Here is an 18,748-nt window from a genome sequence, read left to right as displayed (position 1 = left end):
TTTTTTAACTTTGAACTATGTATCAATTCACACAAAAGTATTATTACATGATAGCAACAATAGTACTATAAAAAACAAACATGTGAAACATATCTCTTGCTCAAAATTGAAGTACCCCCAGAAAAACAAAAACACAAAACTGGACAGCAACAAAAGAACACCAAATTATTAAATCAATTACTGGGGCTGTGTGAAAAATCTTATGCAAACATGAATGTAAAGCATGCAGAGGAGATGCAATACAAAGGGAAAGATCATAATGACATAGGCTTGGCTTTCTCCTTTTCTGCTAAAGACTATAAACTTAAAAGGCTTTTGAGTGCTATTTTATAAATGGTTGTTCAAATACAATTTTTGGAAAACTGATGCATCATATTTTGCCATTTTCATACTAAGCTAAATCATGAAGACTTTGGGTAAATGTATCAAAACTTAAGGAGAATGAAAAATGGCCTTGAATCTATGATGCTTTCTTTAAAAAAAAAATTCTACAGTGCATCTCATTTTCCATAAATTATGCAGAAAACCAGAATGGGTGAACAGCTCTGAGAAATGTATAGACTAGCATTAATTAATATTCCCAGCATTAGTAGCTTATACTAAAATAAACCCATTTATCTGAAAATAATTTCATGCTCCAATCAATGAATGAAATGGCAGCTATAAAACTTAAAGTGTAAAAAGGCTAAACACATGGATAATTTGCATACTCACATATCTGTCTAGTTCCCATCGAAAACGCCACTCATGTATTGAGTCATCAGATGTGACAAACAGAGCCTTGAAAGGACGAGCTAAGAACACTTTTTCAAAAAATACCTACAATAACAAATGACACATTAAATTTTATAAACATCAAATCACCTGTAAACATCTATAAAATTTATTTGTGTGAACAGAACTCGATCTCTCTACATGCTGACAACCCAATCAGAAAATATTGAGCAAACAGGAAGCAGAAGTCTGTTATCTCCTAGGTATTTCATGTGAAAGTAACATCCCACAAGTTAGCTGTCCCTTAGCAAAAATTGTATCTTCATGTATCATTACCATAGCACACTTCTAGTATTAACCTGGTTACATAGTACTGACAAAGAAATCATTTTGTAAAGGTGAAATTTTAAATCCCATTATTAAAAGAGTTATTACTCACCTCTGACAAGTAGAAGAGTGAAATGAGAACAATGAGTATTACAAACTTGATTACCATGTACAAGTAATGCAGAGAATTGGCTGAAACATCACAAGGCACACAACTTATATGATACTAAGAGATATCAAAGATAAAAAAAATAAATAAAATTCAACACAAATTTTGATAAACAGAAAACACAATTATACCCTTAAGCCATATAAAATGCATTGCATTTTCAGGATCTCTTACATTTTCTTAACAAGAAATGCAATATTTCACAATTATTCCTTGACATTTTGTTGTACTTTGCAGTCACTTTTCAAACAAATTTCATTTAGACCATTTTATTTTAAAACAAAAGATGGTCCGGACTTTGTGTCAAATCCTGCATTAAGTCTGAAACTGATAAGAACATCAGCATACACCATCAGTTCACATCATTAAAATAATAATTGATAAACTTCCTGTTCTAAAGGGTCAATACAAATATTTTAACCTGTGCACAAGCTAGTGTTTGAAAAGAAACACTAAAATCTGAGAAATGTGAAAGTAATATGCATCTGATTATGTCCAGAAGCTTACCTTCTGAGGAGTCGTGTGTGATGTGTGGCCAGACAGCCATGACAATATAAACCACCAGGTACCAGAAAGAAACGAGGGGCACAAAGTAATAAAACTGGTACGGCCGGTTCATCACAAAACAGAGAACCACCACAAGCAGATTCAGGCGAACCAAAACCTGGATTCAATAAAAGTGAGGAACACTGAAGAACAAATATTACATAAAAAATTTATCAAAATATCGGTCAAAATTGCTCAAAATGAAAAAAAAAAGGAAAAAACTACAAAGATATGAAAGATACTAAACAAATTCATGCAAAGAAAAAGAATAAAGCTAATTATTATCATCAAAGAATATCTTCGCAAGTAAAGAACATTGCAGAATCTTGCATGTCAATGTCAATCTGGGTTTATGCACTTTTATGGGTTGAGATAGGCAGTGTGCTATGATTTCATGGTGGGGGAGGGGGAACCCCTCTCTAAGCAGGAAAAAAAAAAAGGTCCACCAACAGCAGTGGCCTTACCTGCTTGTATTTAACAAGTCTAATTGAGTTTACCCCGTCCCCGTCAAATATAAAACTGCTACAAGATTCCAGTAAGGACCTAAGTGTGCTGAAGATGGTCATAACAACAATAATGGGACTCTTTTCTACCACATTTTTCTGTTAACTTTTACATAATATTAACAGCAAACCCTTCACTAGATGGTGTCTGAAAGAGCCTTCTGATCACATCTGACAGAATCTTTGCAGCAAACAATTTATTCCTGATGACACCTGACAGATTATGCTGTCAAAGATTCCCTGGGTTAGTTGTGACACCACCCACACTCACTACCTTTTTTTGATATTTTGTTTAAAATGTAGAAAGAGCTCATGGATGGAAGGTGCTCATCAGAGTGAGGTCTTTTAAGCGTACTTTACTTTTGTTTGTCTGGGATGCCCATTGAATGAAGTAGGGACAAAAATCCCACAGGATCTGGCAAGTATTGTTCCATAAAAGCAAGTAGTTAGGGTTGCTTTATCTAACAAGCACAGAGACTGGTATGGATTGCAAGATCACTTTGACAAATATTTAGAAATGCTAAATAACAATAGAATAACAATTATAAATGATTGTGTTATCATTTACAAAAGGAAAATAAATCAAAACAGAAGTCATACAGCCAATATGAGTGGACATGATAAGGGAAATTTTTATACACGACAACTCAACTTGAAGTGCAACTGATAGAAAGCTAAAGTCACTATGATGCAGTGTTCTCTAGAAAGTGAGATTAAATGTATCATTTAAAATTTAATCTAATAGTGAAGGCATGCTCAGTCATTGGTTTACTTTGGCTCAGCACCTTTATGTTAGTCTTTACAATGCCAAGCTTCAAACACCAAAGATACAATTACAGAAAAAAGACTTATGAATAGCAAAGACCTTATGATGTGCCAAAGAAACAGAAATAAGCAAATCCCACATTTACACACATCAACTGCACACACACACACTCTCACAAACGTGTATGCATAACTCAAGGAAAACATGCAGATGAAATATATGAAAGCAAAATGAATTGCAAAATAAAAGCAAATTCTTGTCAAACAAAATCAATGTTTTCTCAGATTTTAAAATGTTTCCAATGTCTCTTGTTTTATTTAATACGAATTGTATGACAGAATTAGCTCTATGACAAGAACACAAATGTTGATTATAGTTTGCAGAGTTGAAAAACTAGCAAATGTGGTGAAGCAAAGCAAGCATGGGGAAATTAGGATAAACACTAGTATGGCTCAATAGTCCACAATCCTATGTTTCAGACATGAAGTCCACACTTAATTTCCTTCAGACACTCAGAGAAAAGCATTAGTAAGATGGTCTGCCAAGATCATATAAACTGGGAAGCACACAACAAAGCATAAGTGCTAAACAAATGATGTATTCATACATCAAGGGATACTACATGCTGTGCATGGTTAACTAACTAGGTTTGCAAAATTCCCTGTGATAAATTTTACATTTGAGCTCCAAGGGAGACAAATCTATGGTTATCTCCTCTAAATTCTGCATGTTTTACAGTAATAATTTTAGTGACTAATCCTCAAGCGTTATTTAGGACAGTCTACACAGGAAAAATCCCGCATCACATGCAGCAAGTGATACTATAAAATTGTAATGGTTAAAAAACATTGCAAAACTAAATTACAGCAAAGAAGGAAACGAAATGTTTCCTCAGCTTGCAGTCTTATTATTAGCACTTATGCGAAATCCATGGTCATTAGCACATATTTCTTCCAACATGCATAGGCAAACATTTTTTTAAACTCTTTATTTATTAATAATGATGATAATGAATTTTTGTACGTGCAAACCTTCTCCTAATTGCTGAAGCCATATTATTTACAAAAGAAACTATTTTGTTCATGCATAAACTCATTTACATGCATTTAAAAAGACTGAAGATTAGTTTTTAAAAAACCACTCTTATTCAGCCAAAACTACATAATAAATTCTCTTCAGGTATATGGAACTTTTTTTTTGTTGTTGTTGCACATCAAGCAAATATATGGAGTGAAAAGTCTTTTATATCCTTGATGTTTCTCCCTTTATAAATTTATATTTGCTAAAATGAAATCTTTATTGTAAATTCTTAATCTTCAAGACTCACCAAGTGACATGACCATAGGAGATAATAGGCTTTATTTGCTCATTAACCATTTAAAGTTGACAGTGAGCAAGCAAATGCCAGATGCGAGAGGTGCTCCACTGATCAGGCGAGCAACAGCCTTTGACAGCTATCAAACCAATAGCAAAGCCAATACAGTAGTTTCTTTTTTCAACCAGTACTCAACCCAATCAAACAAGTGCAAGATCAGGAGGACATCATTGTCTTGTCATCTGGTAAGTTATTTCTTCTTTGCTCTTACCACATGACATAATCCTAAGAGAACAGAAAATGAGAGGCAAAACAACCCACCTATATATTAAGGACTGACATGAAAGCAGTCCGACAACCTGACCACTCCTCAGCTGGAACGTTAGTCATGTCCTCGTGAAAGACATAATGACATAGAGTACCATAAAAAAATTAGTGGGGAAAATGTCTCAACTTCCTGTCCTGCAAACGACAAGTCTGTTTTTCTAAGAAGGGACTTACAGATGGAAGGAAACAAGCAACACTTAAGGAAGGTAGCAGCAGTTTGATTCATTGAAATGATTAAGTCAGCGGTGTGAGAAAGACCCCAGACAGCGGCAGCTGATTGGTGCTTCTCAACTAAAGTGTCTGCAGCATGAAGCAAAGCACAGCAGAAAAGGCTGGACAGCCAGAACAAGTGGAACCCAGTGTACAGACAGAAGACTGCCATAGAACGTGGATCAACAGCAGATAACAAAGCGCATGGTAGCTATGGCACTAAAAATAAACTGCTGTTTTGGCTATATACAGTTGTTTGAGGGCTGTCGTTCACCTGACCAGAGGACCACATGCTAAGAGTGAAGGAGTCAACTTTCGAAGGTTAAAGAGTAAGTGTAGTCGATTATTTCCTATGGTCATCAGGTAACAAAAACATGTGGGGACATGATTCATCAAAGCAATTTTTTTAAAAGCTGACTAGGTCATAGACAAAAGTCACGGTCACAAGGGCTGACTTACTTCTAAAGCGCGACGTAAGCTGTTCTTTCTCGCGTGCCAAAATATCTGACAGTGCCGACACCCATGCTGCAACAAGACATGCCAGTTTATCCTGCTAGTGCTGAGCCCAGCAAACCAACCACAAGCAGATCTGCCTTCAGCTTGACTAATCCTTCTTCAAAGCTGAGGCTAACCACAATTTTCATACCAAGGACACGCACCAGGGCAAGAACAGGAATGTGTAATAACAGAAACATGTTATGGTATGCCTAGTCTTAATGCAAATACTGCAAGTATCAAAGCAATCTGAGAAAGTCTGAGGGAAAGCTCCATGCAGGAGCTCTGAAACACGTATGTCATCAGAAAAAGATTGTAGAAAAAAATGAACTGGTGGTGAAAACATAAACTGAAAATAAAGATAATGAGGAAAAAATGATCAGAAAGAAGCATAACCTGTCTCATGTACACACTAGACATGTTCATAACACTTACATTTTATGACCATATGTCAAAGTAGATAAGAATAAAATATAAAAATGTTTAACATGGGATCTTGCTCCTAACAAGACAGATGACTTTTAATTTTAGCATTAATTGCTACTCAACATCCTGCTATAAAATGAGAAAAAAGATGGGGAAGGGTTCAGGTACAATCAGATATGAGCTTACACTAAGATTAGGCCCCTTAATAATGACCACAGTGTTCACTTTAATGCACATTTTCCTGTGTATTTGGTCTTTTTTGAACAGTTCAGTGTCCTAACAAATAAACCATCAAACCAACCAAAAGAAAACAAAAAATTGTTCCCGTTCTGTGGTGTAATGGGTGCATGCAAAAAAAAAAAAAAAACCCAACTGGTTAAGCTAGTAATTAAAAAGGTGTAAAATGTTTTAAATTTACTTCGTTCTATTTATATTCAGACATATTTTAATTGCATACAACCACAGAAGAACTGTACAAACAATGAACTAACTGCACACCAAAAGAAATGTATGAAAAACAATTGACTATTTTAATACCGACATCAACAAGAAAATATCTAACAATGTAAAAAAGTAAAGAACAAAAGGAAAGAAAACAAAAATGCCGGCGAAACATACATTTTTTGTGAAGGTTTTCAAAATTCCGATGTTTACCTTTCATAAGAAAACAAATTGGAGATAAAATATATTACCATTCTACACACTTACAAATGCTGTTTATGCATGTAAAAATACGTTATGAAAAGGATGACCTACCATGCAGTGGCGAATGAGACCAAAGTTTCCATGCTGCCAGAAATAGGTGAAGTGGCCAAACCCTGTCAGGAACAGGTAACTTGACACAAGCAGTCGTATGTGCATATAAATTGGCAGTACCTGCAACATGTAGATCATAAAATAGTCATACTTTGTCTCTGAACCTGTACATTTCTTTCTCTACTACACAACAATAACATTTATTTCCATTTCTAAAAAGAAAACTTCAAGATGTTATGATCGAGTACATAATAAATAATATCATATTTAATCAAGCAAGCACTAAACAAGAGATAGTGAACATGATGTAAGCTGGCCAATTGAAGCGTGAAGAATAAACTCAATTTGTACTGTTAATATGGGTGCCTCATGTCAAAGCAGACAGAAAAACACTATTTTTGATTGTAGAATTTATTCCTTCGAGTGCTTACCAGATAACATGACTAAATGGAGTTATAAAAACTAGGGGAATGGAGAAATTGGGGGTGAGTTGGCCAAATTTGTGTTCTGCCTGTTCAGGTCTGACCAATCGAGAGTGGAAAACTGGAATTGAGGTAACTAGTCAGAATAACTCCATGTAGTCATGTCATCTGGGAGAGTACTAAGAGATATTTTAAAGCAGTTACATATTTAACTTTAAAATCATTCAATTCTGCTCTTATTTGCATGTAGAAAGAGGAAAAAATTACCTTGCTTGCACCTGTCAAATGATAGATAAGAATAACCAGTTGCATCCAACCTTTCCACTCATCTGTTTGATCTCTATGCATTACATTTGTCTGCAATGATAAAAGCCTACATTCATAGAAAAAAAAACTAGTTTAAGTTTTTTAAAATCATGTTTATGCATGGACAAGTTGTTCAACATGAAGAAAAAACAACAACCTAAAACCAGTAATTGTCAAACAAAAATTTTTGAGAATTAATTTTCTTTCTTCAAGACTTACCAGAATACATGATCATAGGAGATAACAAAAGCTGTCTCCCTGAAAGTGAGCGCCCTGCAAGCTATAGCCACATACTAGCCCACTGTCAGGAAGGCAATTTTCCATTGTTAAAAAGCTAATGTAACCCTCTATCTCATATGGTCATGTCAGTAAAGAAAAAAACTGCAGAATGTGAAATGGAAAAAATATAATCTGTAAAATATCTTTACTTTTCAAATTTTTACTTTACTTGGCTGAAATAGAATGACACTTTCATGTGCAAAATACAGACCCCTGAGAACTACAAACACACAGCTGACTTTATAAAAGAAGAAAAAAAAAGTATGAGTTTCACAAGTATAAATGACTGAACCATAAACATTAGCAGTAACATCTTAATCACCTCCTATATACATATTCACAGACAACAGGAATGTATGGTTGTATATACATGCTCAACAATTAATAACACTAATCACCACCAGTGAGAGTATATAGCACAACCTATATGCTAGACTTCACAAAAACAAATTGACCCTCTGTGGAAAAAAATAGTTCAAACATGAATTAATCTCAGTACCTTTTCTGTATTTTCAGTGAAGAAAAATCCCAGAATCATCACATAAGCAAATGGAAGGAAAAAGTTCACATGCGTATAGTACTTGTTCTCTTTCATAAAAAAATTTGTTCTGAAAAATAATAACAAAAGATGAATTAAATTACAACCTAGTAAATTTGTTTTTTAGATACTGCAATGTAACTCCTAACTAAGCAATTTTTTTTGTAGCAGTCCGCAAATCCTTCCACCCCATGGCTGACATTGCACAAAATATGCATGTCTGGGGCAAAAGATGAAGAAACTGCATCTTCTTCTCTGATGGCATAAAACTATGTGTTTATGCTGATAAACACACAGGGAGACGCCATCATGGGGCTGTGCTCTTACTTATTAGTGCATATGTCTATTTGTAGGTTATTCGGTCCTTCAAACTGAAAGGTAAAAGGCAACACAAAGCATATGAAATATTTTCAAGGCTCTCTTAAATGAACACTCGATCACATGCTCCCTGCTTTCATCATTAGATTATTACTAATAGCATTAGTATATATTTATGCCCCAGCAATGATGAACTGGCTTTGGGAAAGAAAGAGCAGAATTTCTTCCATAAAGCTCTTTCTATGCTTTATTTTGCTCTTCTACATACTTCAAGGCATACACCAACTAGTGATTTCCCATGATGAAGGGGGTGGGAATAGGGCTTCTGCATTCTTTAAACAAAACAGAAAAAAGTAAAAACAAGCAAGTAGCCATGCTGGTGTGATGCTTTATCACCTGTCACAGAGGTAGAAATAGCTCATAATGAGTCCCAGCTTGGCTACAGAAGTCACAAGACTGACAGCTGTCTCACTCAAGGCCTTTGGGGCGCCATTGCCGCCATTTCTCTGGCCATTTTCTGCTCTAGCCTTGACTGCAATTCGTCGTAGCCTGCGTCTGTATGCAACCAGGCCCACTGCTGATGCCATACTGACGATATCAAAACAAAAAAAGAAATAATCCTCCAATTTTTTTTCTTAAAGAGTGGTAGAGAGATGGGAAGAGTGCATGCACAAAAATGTTATGAATGTTTGTATGCTGTGTGCATTTGCATATGTGTTATAATTCTGTTTGTTGTGTTTATTATGTCTATGATATATCCTGTACAATTGTTTGTGGACATGTTTTAGTGTTGTCTGTTATGTGATTTTGTATCATTGTATTTTTGCAATTCTTTTGTAAAGCACATTGAACCTTCTATGAAGCAAGAAATGAGCTATATAACTTTCCATTATTATTACTGAATGCTGTTCTTGTGAAATTTTGGTCTGTTTCACATACACACCTGCAAACAAAAAAACCAGTGATAACATTTTTGCACACGCCTACCAAACAAGAAAAGCAGCTGCAGTGATAATCTGCAATGTGGTTGCTGGCTCCGGAGTGTTACAGCAAGTGCCGTCATGGTGATTCATATCATTGTTGCAGTACAAGTTTAACAGTATTTGTACGTCCTGTGATGAACAAAAGTGCAAAGCCAAAGAAGTGATATCAATGCATCTAAATCAACCCAGGCTCAATTTTATTTCTAGTTCAAATGACTGGGTTTAATTCGATATAAGATATTTGCAAGAGACTGCTTTTATTCACAAAATACAGACTATTAAACAGTTGTCTCATTGTGATGTTATTTTTAAGTCCTAGACATGCCTAGTAAACAGGTTTCCACCTTCCTCTCATTAGACTGTAACTATGGTAATATAAAGTATCCCTTCACATCATGACTTCCTGATTTTGATACCTTTCAGGGCAAAACAATGTTTAACTATATCTATATTTTAAAAGAGAAAGAAAAAGCATCTTCTTTGCTCATTCAATTAACAATTAAACCTAGTGTAAAAAAATAAATCCCACTCAAAATCTAGTTAGCACCAGATAGTGCTGGCAGACATAAAACAATCCAAGTTCAAGTGTTGCAATGCACTCATTCAAAGTGCAGTCTTCTTTGGTCTCCAATATGCTTACAAGACTTAGCGTTGAATGTGAAGGATGAAGACCATCAACTGATTCCTTTTTCAGTCCTTGTGCAATCAGACGAGATGAACTCCAAATGGTTGCTTCACTGTTCTCCCTGTTTCAAACAAACAAGAAAGAAAATAGCCATAAGATGCACAGAAATATAAAGAAGATAAGAAACTTCAATTATATATAAAAAAGAGCTGTCTTTTGCACTCCCACTATAAATGTCCTTGAAGTGTCACAATTCAACATCCCATGATATAAAATGAAATTTTCTTTGTAAATTCTCTTATTTTGATACTTACTAGTTGACCCAACTATCTGAAACTAAAAGATACAGCTGTTCTTTAACCAAATAAATCCTTGCCCCTGGTCAGTGGGTCCAAAGCTTCACTGGAGTGATTTTTGGAGAAAGTTGTGCAGCCAACACCCTGGCATGAAGATTAGCTTCTCTGTATCTGAGTGAAAAGAGACAGTTGTGATTGCTTAAGAGGCACAAGGACACTGGTAGCTTGCATGCTATCTCCTTCATCAAAGGGACATCCATGACTTGCCTCATCAAAGTGGAGCTACCCAACAGTAGAGTCATCAGGCAACTGGCCTCGTAGTGAATCCAGAAGTTGTGAGCTTCCCATTTCGCTTTAATCTAAAAAGAGACTGATGTGCAACTGCTGGTCTTTGTCTCACCATTGCCAACTTGCCTGTACAAAGGGAGGATAGAGGTGGATTTCTCATTCCTCGAGACTCATTTCAAAATGGCTGCTAGCTTCTAGGATAAAATCACAGAAGCATGGGAGCGGGAAACATAAGACCAATTAGGACGGGGTTCTCCCCTGCCTTACCCTGAGAAAAAAAGAGGGTACCTCCCGACCAATTTTTCTGGGTAATAGGTGATGGGAGAGAGGATGGTAAACTAAAGAGAAAACATTGCTCTACCCAAAGGGAAAAACTGATGGGGGCTACTAATCCTCTGAAATAACAGATGAGGTCTAGAAACATGAAAGATAAATTGAAAACCAGTCTTACATGCCAATGCTGACCCCCATTCCTCCCACGAGTGTCACCATGACCCCACATCTACTCTCCAAACCTGAGTTCATCAAGCCTCTGACCATCTGAAGCAAATGTTGCAGCCACACTGCAACGAACAGGAGCAGTACAGCATACACAACAGACATAAATTAGCAGAGGATTTGGCTTGATGACAACTTGAAAAGAAATTCTTATCCATAAAAAGAACACAGCCAAAGGTGAACAGCTGACAAGCAGCAGGCAGGCTAAAGTGCATGATGACAGAACCAACTGAAAAGACTTCCAAGTTCTTTTCACAAAGCTTTATATGGTGGTTGAGGGCAGATGAACCCAGGTACAAATGAAGGCCCTTGCAGTCAGAACCGCTAATTCCACTGACCAGGAGCAGTTGTTGCTGTAAGCCCTTAATGGCTGGCTCATCTGGCAAAGTTGAGAAAAAACCCAAAATTTCTTAATTTCTTAATGGCTGTTGTTTTTTTTGCCACAAGAAACCTGCATAATGTTTGATGGAGTATGTTTCCGACATAAAATTTGATCTGTGAAATGCACACCATTTTCTGAATGTTCTCTTTAGCCTGAAAAAAAAGATGTTTTTGTCCTCTTACAGTAACTCAATGGCTGCCTTGTTGTAATCATCAATCTGAAGGTTGGTGATAGCTGCTCTCTCTATAGACAGCTTGGCTTCCACAACAGGGTCTGTAAAGTAAGGCTGAACTGTCAGGTAATGCTCCTAATCAATATACAGCCTTTTCATTTCTGAAGAGCTATGGGTAGAGCACTAAGCTTAGTAGATTTGATCAACTTAATTGTAAATGCAACAAGGCTCAAGTACTGTCTGGAAAGCATCAACAACTAATTTATCAGCATATTTAATAAAAAGAAGATAATTAAATAAAGAGTGTTCTATCACAAAAAAAGGTTATGAAAACATTTTCACAATTACAGCGAACAAAAAATTTACCTAAAGTTATAACAAAAGGTCCAGTAGGAATTCAAGCTTCACTTAAGCTAAAATCTAATAATCAAAGGGAAACAGTTACCTAAAAATTACCAATTCATGTTTTTCAGATATTTCCAAACAAATTCTTTACCCATAGTTTCTGGTTTTTATCCACCAGCTCATTAAAATCTAATCTTCATGCTCAAAACAATTAGAAAAGCTTGGAATGTATGGGTTTTTCTTGACAAAATCTTTATCGAGAGCAGCGATGCTGAATAAATTGAGTTACAGAGATGGGGATTTAGTGCTTATCCTCAAGAAAAGACACAGATGAAAGAACAGTATTAAAGAAATGTTGAATTCTTATCTTTTCACAATTACTTCTGTTACTTTCTAGTCTGAGAAATGATCTTTTAAAGCACAACAATCTGCCTTTCACTAATAGGCTGGTACACTTTTGAGGTGTTTAAGGTGTTAAAGTCAAACTATACCCCCAAAATCTACTGTTTGACAAGGCAAACCTTGTAGCATCCATATGATATTTGTTGATGGTTTTAACTTTTGGAAGAGTGGCCTTATCATCGACAGATTTGCTGCACAAAGAAAAGAAACATGAATGCTTATGAAAAAGTTTTGCTAAATTATAACAAAGGTTATTTTTATAGCACCATATCTCAGCCCTGTGAGCAAGGTCATGATGCTTTACAAATGATAACAACAACAACAACAATGATGAAGAAAGGGTCTTTTAAAAATGTAAACTATTCTAAAACATAAGATGAAAGTCTGCAAGCTGGGTTTTTTTTGTATTTTCAAAATCAATCATGAAAAAACAAATTTTGAAGTTTGAGAAGTTTAATATATTGGAAGCTCACCTTTAAAGTTCTCAAGTGCTTGTGTACTCCCATTAAATGTTTTGATGCTCCACTAAAAAGAAAGATAAAAACAGTGTAGTCATATTCAACACAAAATGCATGGACAAAAGCTTATATATGCAAAGATTTTCTTCATCTTTTAACAGAGATATTGCAAACGACCAACTGTCAGAGAATTTTGCGGCTTATCCAAACATTTAGGTAAACATTAACACCCATACCACCCTCTCTAAGCTCCGACCTCCTCTATAAATGTTTGTTGAAAGGAAAATTAATTCCCTGAGTCCAGCATAAGCACCCTATAAATTTATAGCCATAAAATGCTAGCATGAAAACAATAGCAGTACATTCATAAGAACTATAATATGAAATGATCGATGGATAACATACTGAAGCACTTCCAGTGATGACCAGATTGGGTCTGGAGCCAGGTTGCTCACTCTTCAGCCATTTGTCATACACATCATACATGTGTGCATTCACATAAGGTTGCCACAAAAAATCCTGTAAGTATATCTTGATGTCTAACACACAAACACACCTGACCCATCAAAACAGAATCATAAAAGCAGACATGGGTCTACTGCACTTCAGGTACTAAAGCATGTGAATAGCAGCATAAATATAATCTTTACGATAGCTAAATGTGCCTAAAAAAATGCTAGTTATGAAGATGCAGAACAAAATTATTGAAAAAAAGGCAATTTTTCCAAAAGTAAAATTAGTTTTAGTATGGTTAGAAATTATGTTAAGTGTGTTTATCCTACTTGACCTAGTCAAAATAGCATGATTATTACAGTAGTTAAAGTTGCTTCTTGCAATCTGGAGATTCCATCATCCATGACATATAGACAGGCTGGAATATTACAAATGCATCCCAGAAGAGAAGGATGGCATGTTTCTGTCAAAAGGTTGCAGGAACAAGTGCCATCCTGATTGTGAACATAGGCCAAGAGTGGTAAGAAGTTAGGAAGAAGATGCACCTTCTCCCCACCCTCTTCCCCCTTCAAGGTAGTGGTTGATGCATATGCACAAAGTGAGACTGACGAGGTTTGGACTCATGGAACCCTTCAGAGCAATCAAAGCCAATGGATCCAAGGGAGTAAGGCCAGTCAAGGAACTTAAGGGATTGGCAGGGACTGATCCTAATTCTGAAAAGTCAGGATTTATGCATACACCAGAGCCCACTGTAGAGTGCACACACACAGTCTTCCCAGGCACAGGAGGTCAGCTGGTGCGATGCGATGACCAATCACTAGAGAAATTTGGTGCAGTGTAATTTGTTAAGGCATTTCTGTTGAAACTTGAAAACAGCAAGATTGCGAATAAAGTCCTAAACAGGGCAAAATCAGATTTCTGAAAACTGATGAGGAAGCTGAGCCCTTCTAGGTGAACTATCAGAAGTTAGCACGGCATTGTCTTGAGTCTTCTGTGGGAAGTTTTCTAGCTAATTTAAAATCTCTTGAGGATGTTTGTTGGGCAACCACAACATCTAAGAGGTAGGTAATGATCCACAGACTGGGGTTAGGGCTAAAAGGAAGAACACAAAAGGTGAAAACCTAGCAGTCCACGGCAAAATAATCTGAAAGTAGACTGATGCATCAGGACATAAAAATAGGCATCTGTGAACACTGACTCGACCAGTACATTGATAATATTAAATGTAGTTGATCTGTGGTGTCTGATGCTAATGCCACATTGGTAAAGTCTAAATTCTAGTCCGCTTGATTGTGACTGTCTTTCTTTTTTATGATTCAGACATAATTGAAACTGCATCTTGACAGGTCAAGCTAACATTTTTGTCAGAAGAATACAGCTCCCACTTGAAGGGAGTTGCATCAAGGAATAAGATGATCACATGAAGGGCCCCACCATGGGTTACAGGGTACAGTTATTTTTTCTGGAGCTGATAGCAACCTTGAAGACCATAATGATCATGCTATGCTGATTGTGTCAAAAATCTGGATAAAAAACATACATTTCTAACCCAAATAAAATATGCCCGAGTCCTTCATCATGCAAATAATCTGCATGCATCAAGAAATGTTCTGTTCATTATTTTTAGCTGCTTAATAATAATAGCAATAATGAGAATCATTTGTAAGCACATACCTCTCAATGATGAGGGAGCTCATGACTTTTACCAAAAATATTATTCGTTATACTTTCTTTTTGTATTGAAAAGAAGCATAGTATAACAAAAGAAAAAAAAGAAAAAGATATGCTGGTCAGCAACAGAATGGAAAAAAAAGCTGTCACATTAGCCCTAATAATATTATGAAGGTGATTTTCCCATCAGACTGTTAAAATCTGCAGTATTCTTATAACAATAACAACAGCAATAGACACTAAATAGAAATCCTTGTTTCAAACACCCACTTACCACACGAGCATTGATCTTCTCATCACTGAAGTGGATGTCACTTTGTGCCTTGGCCTCTTCTAGTTCACTAAGGCTGATGAGATTGATAAACTCATAGTACAAATTCCTGATGCGAGAATCTCCAACAAATGTAATGTGATTTCGACCTCCCCAATATGAGATATAGTGCATGCACATCCGAGCGTCTCTGAAAACAGAAAATTCACATTTGTAAATTACTTAGTCTTCAAAAACTTCCAGCACATTATTATTAATTTTCAAAGTAAATGATAAATATTTTAAAACAGCAGTAGCACTGGTAAAACTGTGCTGTCATTGCGCTCAGCAACACAAGAGGACTGCGTTAAGGTCAAGCTTATTTTTTTCTCTTAAATGCGTTTGTGTTTAAAGCAACTCTTTCTGGTGGGGTGTACCCGTCTAGCCTCACAAGGCCTTATAAGCCTCTTCTAAGTTTAATCTGATGAGATGAATAACAACCAAAGAAATACTTTCACTAAGACTTAACAGATGGCAAATATACATCACTATTTTTGTCCTACAACCATGCAAATTTTTTTCTGTACCATTGAAGATTGTCTCAGATAGAGGCACACCCCTAAAAACTAGTAAAAATTAAGGGGAAGAACAATTCAGCATAGACAATTTGCATAGTTTCAGGTAAAAGGTATTGATGTATCATCAAGTGACATGTCATAGCAATAATGTTAAAGAAATATGGCTGTAAGATGTAATTTGATAAGCAAACAATTAGACAGATAGCAGAAATTGCACTTTCCTGCAGCTAGGGTTTATATTTGACCTGTCTATCCATATTATTAGACACTCCTTGTCTCTACAACATAATTATACTGAAGTACTTTTGCTGAAGAAAACAGATCCTTTTAGAGGCTGATAAAGATTACTGCTGTTAAATTTTCTTTTTCTGGTAGCAACTCTAGTATCTTTTTTAATTTTGTTAAATATTAACAATAATACTAAAAACTGCAATCAAATACTGAAAATAACCGCAAAATATGCTGGGATTATAAAAGCAACAATACCAGCGTGAATATAATGTCATAACCCTATAACTTTAAACAAATGTCACCAAGAAGGTTAGTACTTATTTGACACTAATTTTAAAATAGCCAATAATAAACATTACCAAATGTTACTTTATTATTACTTGTCAATAAAAGTAAGTAAACTGTCTATGAAAACAGTCCAAAATGTTATTAAAAGTCCAAGCACTTTGTGGAACTTACGATCTTGTGTACTTGTGCATCATGCACCCATAGGGCTGCCAGGTGTTGTAGCCAGGAAAGCGACCATCACTCAACAGCCAACGACAAGAATCGTTTCCTGTCAAAATAAACACTAAAATGTAACATTAAAAAAAACATTTCTGTAATTATGAAGTTATATAAATGTGCTGCTCAAGATCATCAAACGTTTTGTCACATAATGCTTTAGTTTGAGGCTCTTTTGTCTAACTGGCATGCAGGTCAGGTCAGGTCAGGTCAGTCCCATGCCCGGTCCGGGCGTAGGGGGGACCGTCCGGCAGCAGCAACAGACAGAATTTTCCACCCGGTCCTGTCTTGAGCAGATGAGAGCAGGTCTGGCATCTCGCGTTCGGTCCATTCTTTAATGTTGGTGACCCAGCTTTTCCTCGGACGACCACGACGACGGCTCCTTCGAGGGTTCCTTGTAGGATCGTCTTGGACAGGGTGTTGTGGCGGGTGACGTGACCGAACCAGGCGAGCTTGCGCCGCTTCACTGTTGCCAGAAGGGGCTCATGTGGGCCCACGAGGGAGTTACGGTGCTCCGTACGTATGCGTTGGTCTTGTGTTCGCGTACGAGATGCGGAGCAGCTTTCTCAAGCACTTGTTCTCAAAGGCCTGGAGCTTCTTTTCCGTTGCGGCAAGCAGCGTCCAAGTCTCGCAGCCGTAGAGTAGGATTGACACTACGAGGGACTTGTACAGCCTGTGCTTGGTACTGAAGCTGATTGAGTTGCTTCGCCAGATCCTATCCAGCCTGGACATTGCGGATGTTGCCATACCAATCCTGATACGGATCTCTGCTGTACAGCAACCATCTCTAGTCAGGGTGGCACCCAAATACTTGAAGCTGTTGACCTCCTCCAGTTTCTGGCCGTTCATGACGATGTTGCTGCTGCTGTCGGTGGTGGAAATAATCATTACTTTGCTTTTTTCTGAGCTTATTTCCATGCCATAGGCCCCCGCTCGCCTGGAGAGTCTGTCCGTCAAATCCTGAAGTTCGTTGTTACTGCCTGCCATGAGGTCAATGTCATCTGCAAAGCGGAGGTTGCACAGGGGTCTGCCACCAATGGAGATTGAGGTAAGGTGGTTGTGGAGGGTGTCTTGCATGATTTTTTCAAGGAAGATGTTAAAAAGGATGGAGAGAGTAGGCACCCTTGACGGACCCCGATCGTCATCGCGAAGAACTCGCCTAGTTGGTTGTTGAGTAGTACCGCGCTGGAGGCGTTCTTGTAGAGTGCTGCTACCATCTGGATCAGTCCCTCCTCTATGTTGAATGATCTCATGACCTGCCAGAGTCCATCGTGCCAGACACGATCAAAAGCTTTTTTGAAATCGATGAAGTTATGGTATAGTTCACGTTGATGCTCCAGGTGTTTTTCTATCATAACACGGCAGTTAAAGATCTGTTCTACCGTGCTTCTTCCAGCCCTGAAGCCAGCCTGGCATGCACTACTGCTTAAACAAATACAAATATTTTTGTTAACAAATATAATAAATGTAATTAATTGGGATAATGTGATTGACTAATGGGAGTAAAGTGTAACAAAATTACTGATGAAACTGAAAATATACTGGATGTTTCGTGGGGAACAAGACCTGGATGTAGTCTGTGTAGGAGAGAGAGACTCAGAGGCTGTGGATTGTACTCTCGACATTCCTAGCCATAGCAGCTCTATCGAGAGGGCCATAGAAACTTTTCCCTAAACTATAGCCTGTTGTTATACTGCATCTTGCACGCTCTACATAACTAGCAGTGAACAGTCACTGCCACAAACCTTTTAAATATATAGTTACCATGAGAATACATATATGTGAAACAATAATAGAATAAAGATTTAGCAAATCTGAACAGAAGCAAAGGAAATCAACGCACTTCTGAAGTTTCTTAAAGAAAAAAAAATGGATTTATACAATGATGCAAAATAAATCAGCAAAACAAGCCTGATACAATCTCTACACTCTCGCTGCACTACTCATCGCACTACCGTTTAAAAGCTGATCACGGCGTCCGTTTCTAAGAAACAAACTTGTCTTACCATATTTGAGATGAAGAACTCCGTGATATCCTACAAAACCTAGCACGATAACAAGGGCGACTAGTTTCGCATTTTCTATGTTGATGTACTGAGTTATTTCGCTCGAGGAATTACTACTAGAAGCAGTTGCTGCATCGTTATCCTCCATAATTTTTGTCTCGCAGATTCTCGCATGAATCACAGGCTTCC

At 36.9% G+C, this 18,748-nt stretch overlaps 1 protein-coding gene and 1 non-coding gene across 6 annotated transcripts in view; both read right to left on the bottom strand.

The window, feature by feature from the left end:
• The window catches only part of LOC112572535 (N-acetylneuraminate 9-O-acetyltransferase-like), a 25,146-nt gene extending 6,398 nt beyond the window's left edge, over positions 1-18,748 (bottom strand). Inside the window, exons 1-18 of one of the 5 annotated variants that reach the window (XM_025252262.1) lie at positions 18,560-18,748; positions 16,509-16,605; positions 15,265-15,451; positions 13,272-13,385; positions 12,882-12,933; positions 12,528-12,599; positions 11,672-11,762; positions 10,041-10,146; positions 9,405-9,529; positions 8,814-9,005; positions 8,061-8,169; positions 7,244-7,333; positions 6,555-6,674; positions 6,417-6,452; positions 5,337-5,402; positions 1,718-1,874; positions 1,154-1,233; positions 715-819 (exon numbers count right to left, since the gene is read on the bottom strand). In XM_025252262.1, coding sequence (XP_025108047.1) covers positions 715-819; positions 1,154-1,233; positions 1,718-1,874; positions 5,337-5,402; positions 6,417-6,452; positions 6,555-6,674; positions 7,244-7,333; positions 8,061-8,169; positions 8,814-9,005; positions 9,405-9,529; positions 10,041-10,146; positions 11,672-11,762; positions 12,528-12,599; positions 12,882-12,933; positions 13,272-13,385; positions 15,265-15,451; positions 16,509-16,605; positions 18,560-18,707 — 1,947 coding nt within the window. In that variant the 5' untranslated portion in view covers positions 18,708-18,748. Of the gene's footprint in view, positions 1-714; positions 820-1,153; positions 1,234-1,717; positions 1,875-5,336; positions 5,403-6,416; positions 6,453-6,554; positions 6,675-7,243; positions 7,334-8,060; positions 8,170-8,813; positions 9,006-9,404; positions 9,530-10,040; positions 10,147-11,671; positions 11,763-12,527; positions 12,600-12,881; positions 12,934-13,271; positions 13,406-15,264; positions 15,452-16,508; positions 16,606-18,559 lie in introns of those variants that run through there. The other 4 variants (XM_025252278.1, XM_025252272.1, XM_025252287.1 and 1 more) reach the window with 4 other exon arrangements.
• LOC112553897 lies at positions 8,260-8,409 on the bottom strand. Its single transcript, XR_003097144.1, has one exon. It is a non-coding gene; the product is annotated as a small nucleolar RNA SNORA79 (small nucleolar RNA).

This window comes from Pomacea canaliculata, linkage group LG1 (genome assembly GCF_003073045.1).
Source record: "Pomacea canaliculata isolate SZHN2017 linkage group LG1, ASM307304v1, whole genome shotgun sequence".
Taxonomy (NCBI): domain Eukaryota; kingdom Metazoa; phylum Mollusca; class Gastropoda; order Architaenioglossa; family Ampullariidae; genus Pomacea; species Pomacea canaliculata.
The sequence above is the reverse complement of the archived record's forward strand: the minus strand, read 5'-3'. Positions and strand labels throughout refer to the sequence as shown.